The following is a 5,089-nucleotide window of genomic DNA, read 5'->3' as shown; positions in this document are numbered from 1 at the left end:
TGGTTGTGTTTTGGTCCCAGGTCAGCCCTGGTGAGAGCACTGGGTGCATCCCAATATGTGACCTTGCCTCCTCCACTTGCCTCCTCCACTTACTTCTCGTCATGATGACATCACTGACAACAGCATTATATTTCAATATCTTGCAAAAGCTCAATTGTAAAGTCTTTTTCTCATTTGCAATTGGGATGGTGAATGAAAAACAGTCCCTCAAAAGTTGTTTTGGCGAGGCTGACAGCTGGGAAACTTTATCGTTTTCTCCACGGAGGAGGGGCCAGGAGGCGGGACGAGGAGACAAGCACAAGTGGAGGAGGCAAGGACACATATTGGGATGCACCCACTGTGTAGCCTGTAGCAACTCCAAACCAACCATGATGTGCCATTTGACCTTCCAGACGCTGTGCCAAATAGGCCAGACAGACAACCCAAAATGAAGTCATAAACCGGCCAGCCATCGCCCAGTTTATCCTTTCAAGCAGTGATGCAACACCCAATTTATTTGAAGAAAAAAAAGTGAACTCACTAAAGTAATAGCTGACCAGAGCATTGGGGGTTTAAATGAATTGTGTTAATGTTCACAATTGTATTGTACATGAACTATTGTCATCACTGAATAGTTTGAACAATGTGACTATGAAGTGTTGTGCCATCCAGTACCCATTTAACCTCATGGTAAAAGAATTCATGGTAACACTTTCTATGAAGCCCATATCTATAGCGCATTATGAGTGCATTTATAACAAATTGTAATGCACATTATAATTACTTACAATGCATCACGACTACACCCATGATGTTTCATGATGTTTTATGTTAACAGTAATGAATAACCATGAATCTAGCTTAATGCTTTATAAATCCAAGGGTGTTATGAGTGCTCGTGACTGGATATAAACTACAGGCTGCCTGATGGGGCTTACTGTACATTATGATGCATTATAGATGTGCATTATACAGTGCATTATAGATGCATCCATATGAACTTCACTTTACTTAGAGCACACATTGACAACTTGTGATCTCACATGGAACATTCTAGCATCTTATGAGCCCTTATGACAGTTTATCATCCAGGTCTGTGCATAGAGGGGTATAGGTACTCATAATGTGCTATAAGCCCCATCAGGCAGCCTGTAGTTTATAGCCAGTCATGAGCACTCATGACACCCTTGGATTTATAAAGTATTATAAGCTAGATTCATGGTTATTCATAACTGTCAATATAAAGCATCATGAAGCATTATGAGTGTAGTCATAATACATTGTAAGTAATTATAATGCACATTATAATTTGTTATAAATGTGCTTATAATGCGCTATAGACATAGGCTTTAAGTAAAGTGTTACCGAATTGATGAAACAAAATGCGGCTGTTTTTGCCTTGTGATGTGACGGCAGATCGCAGACGTATCAGTGGAAGTAGCGGACGTATCAGTGGAAGTAGCGGCAGTAGACTCCTCCTGCAGCAGCATGAAGGCCCAGAGGGACGCCATCCTGGCCAAGCTGCTGCGGCGATACGAGCGGCTGCGGCGGCGCGAGGAGCGCGCCAGGAAGCTCAACTCCATCTGGAGCTACACCAACATGGCCGTCATCGGCACCGCCGTGGTCTTCGTACTCGTCATCATCATGTGGGCCCTACTCTGGGTGTTTATATGTGAGTACACGGCCTCAGGGGTGTCATACAGGAGGTTAAAGTGGGACCAGAGTCACCAGGGCCCGATGTTTATATATGGGGCGCACACAGTGGCCATTTCTCAAAATCTAGCGTGCACCCTTCCAAGTGTATCAGCCTTCGTAATCACGCTCAGTGATTGGATACTCTTTGGTGAACTCTGCGGAGTATCCAATCACTGGGCGTGACGAATTAGGCTCACACACTTCCAAGGCTTTGAGACATTGAGAAATGGCCAGTGTCTGATTTATAGTATATGGCTAGAGGGGTCCATTGGAGCGGATATATGTGAGAAGATGACCTGAGAAGGTTTGCGGGGGGGGGGGCATCGTCACTACAGGGGTTACTCTTTAGGTTGGCAGCAGGGGGCCACCTCCTGTATTGGTGTTGGGGGGCCTATTGTGACCATGGCAGGCCATATGGGGGGCTGTAGAAACAAAGATGAATGTCCGCACACTGCTCCTGTGTTGCTTTCTTTTTTTTTAATTTAAGTGAGCGCTTTCGAGCTAGTCGCTCTTCATCTGATGAAGAAAGCTCGAAAGCGCTCACTTCAAACACATTTTTAAAAAGCAACAGGGGAGCAGTGTGCGGACATTCATCTTTGTTTCTACAGTGTTCTGGCCTTTTGTCATGCTCCTGCATCTTGGATGTGCGCACCACTAACCTACTGACTGGCCATATGGGGGGCCCCCATCAGTTTTTGCCCAGGGGCCCTGTGTACAAATGTTCCGCCACTGTCAAGTACACACAGTCAAATACAAATGCACGCATACTGCACACACCACTGACACTAACTAGAGGGGACGCCGTGGGTCTGCAGGAACCGTAGAGCACACATCATAATCTCACACAAGTACGAGGCCCGGCGCTAAAGGAGGGGCAGGCGAGCAGGGCATTTTCCCGGGGCCCATATTGGTGGGTGGGGGACAATCAGTGTTTTACCCTGGGGCCCTGTGTGCAGCTGTTCCACCACTGGTTGACAGTAACTTCAGAGTAGAGTTTTGACAGACTACTCTGACGTGGCTTCAGCCAGTTGCTGGCTGGTCTACCTGTCTTATGATCAGCTGGTTGGAAATGTGTGGCAGGGTTTTGTTTTCTGAACCCACAACTGACACCACTGTCTAAGAGGGGGTTTCCGGCTGTATCTTTTTCCAAATCATGAACCTAAGAGCTCAGAGAGAGCCCAGAATAACTTTGCAGATAACTCCACAGACAGACACAGTCTGTGGAGTTATCTGCAAAGTTATTCTGAAATGTCTTCCTGGACCAAGTTTGAGAGCCCCTACACTGATGAGCACCAAGAAAAAAGGTGAAGACCCAGAAGCGCTCCAATTACCTGCTTGTGTTTGTTTTAATATACTGTTCACACCTATTCTGGGCCTCTCAGTTCGCAGGGACACCACCAATGGAGTGTATTTCGCTGGAATTTTCCGCGTTGCCAACGAAGAATTCGTCCCCGAATACCGACAAGCAGATTCTCATGAGTTTGTGTCCATGGCCTCCAGGGTACAACACGTCGTAAGTACATGGACTGAAGTTCAGACTCAGGCCCATTTGGCCAAGAGTAGAGTAGAGTTGAGAATCATTTATTAATCCCTTGGAGGAATTAATGCGTTAAGTGGCATACATACAGTACATGCGGTTTAGACTATACATTACACACAAGACATTACACACATCATTGCACATACAATATACTAACCATATATAGCCCAGAAACAATGGAGTTGTCATTTTGTCAAGCTATACGTATGTTCTTTGACATTGTGTGGACTTGGCCAATGCCTATACACCTAGGCCGTCCTAAACGCAATTTCAGTTCTTTATATGACCCGTGCATGTAAACAAATTGACAATAAATCCGACTTGACTTGACTTGATATGTACCATAGGATGCGTTACACCATCAGTATGTTACAGTATAAATGCAGGTGGAAGGATTGGATGACTTTGAAAGTGTGAACTTTACCGCCACTATGATCTGATCACCATTCATTTCTGTTACAGGTCAGCAATGTGTACAAAACCTCTTCAGTATCCAAACTCTTCAGGCAGGCGGTCATCTCAGACCTCAGGTAGGCACCTGGCTCTTGTTGTCATGACATCAGGTAGGCACCTGGCTCTTGTTGTCATGACATCTCAGGTAGGCACCTGGCTCTTGTTGTCATGACATCTCAGGTAGGCACCTGGCTCTTGTTGTCATGACATCAGGTAGGCACCTGGCTCTTGTCATCTCAGGTAGGCACCTGGCTCTTGTTGTCATGACATCAGGTAGGCACCTGGCTCTTGTTGTCATGACATCAGGTAGGCACCTGGCTCTTGTTGTCATGACATCTCAGGTAGGCACCTGGCTCTTGTTGTCATGACATCAGGTAGGCACCTGGCTCTTGTTGTCATGACATCAGGTAGGCACCTGGCTCTTGTTGTCATGACATCTCAGGTAGGCACCTGGCTCTTGTTGTCATGACATCAGGTAGGCACCTGGCTCTTGTTTTCATGACATCTCAGGTAGGCACCTGGCTCTTGTTGTCATGACATCTCAGGTAGGCACCTGGCTCTTGTTGTCATCTCAGGTAGGCACCTGGCTCTTGTTGTCATGACATCTCAGGTAGGCACCTGGCTCTTGTTGTCATGACATCAGGTAGGCACCTGGCTCTTGTTGTCATCTCAGGTAGGCACCTGGCTCTTGTTGTCATGACATCAGGTAGGCACCTGGCTCTTGTTGTCATGACATCAGGTAGGCACCTGGCTCTTGTTGTCATCTCAGGTAGGCACCTGGCTCTTGTTGTCATCTCAGGTAGGCACCTGGCTCTTGTTGTCATGACATCAGGTAGGCACCTGGCTCTTGTTGTCATGACATCAGGTAGGCACCTGGCTCTTGTTGACATCTCAGGTAGGCACCTGGCTCTTGTTGTCATGACATCAGGTAGGCACCTGGCTCTTGTTGTCATGACATCAGGTAGGCACCTGGCTCTTGTTGTCATGACATCAGGTAGGCACCTGGCTCTTGTTGTCATGACATCAGGTAGGCACCTGGCTCTTGTCATCTCAGGTAGGCACCTGGCTCTTGTTGTCATGACATCAGGTAGGCACCTGGCCATGGGAGGACTAGGCATGTGGTGACTCGTTGTATGTGTAGTTAGAGTTTATTAACCCCTTAAGACAGTACCCCTGTTATAAATTAGCTATTACCAGAATGGCAATGGCCAAGTCGTAATGTATTACTAAAGACCTTGTGCTCTGTCATAGTAGTGTAGTACTGTGATAGTTAAGTTTTTTTCAGTGACTATTACAATGTCCTATCGGCAGGACAGTGTCTGGTAAAGCGCTACACAAACATGTCAGCATCAGCATCATCTCTGCATGGCTTTTAAGCCCTTGGTGAGATGTCAGTGCACAACACAAATGTCTTTGCTACTT

At 46.5% G+C, this 5,089-nt stretch overlaps 1 protein-coding gene across 1 annotated transcript in view; it reads left to right on the top strand.

Moving 5' to 3' along the window:
• The first annotated feature begins 630 nt into the window (after nt 1–630).
• The window catches only part of tmprss7 (transmembrane serine protease 7), a 37,073-nt gene continuing 32,614 nt past the window's right edge, over nt 631–5,089 (top strand). The window contains exons 1-4 of the mRNA XM_063207508.1: nt 631–669; nt 1,396–1,651; nt 3,057–3,187; nt 3,677–3,744. Of these exons, the coding sequence (XP_063063578.1) occupies nt 631–669; nt 1,396–1,651; nt 3,057–3,187; nt 3,677–3,744 (494 nt within the window). The remainder of the gene's footprint in view (nt 670–1,395; nt 1,652–3,056; nt 3,188–3,676; nt 3,745–5,089) is intronic.

The sequence above is a fragment of the Engraulis encrasicolus genome, chromosome 9, assembly GCF_034702125.1.
Source record: "Engraulis encrasicolus isolate BLACKSEA-1 chromosome 9, IST_EnEncr_1.0, whole genome shotgun sequence".
NCBI classification, from domain to species: Eukaryota; Metazoa; Chordata; class Actinopteri; order Clupeiformes; family Engraulidae; genus Engraulis; species Engraulis encrasicolus.
The sequence above is the reverse complement of the archived record's forward strand: the minus strand, read 5'-3'. Positions and strand labels throughout refer to the sequence as shown.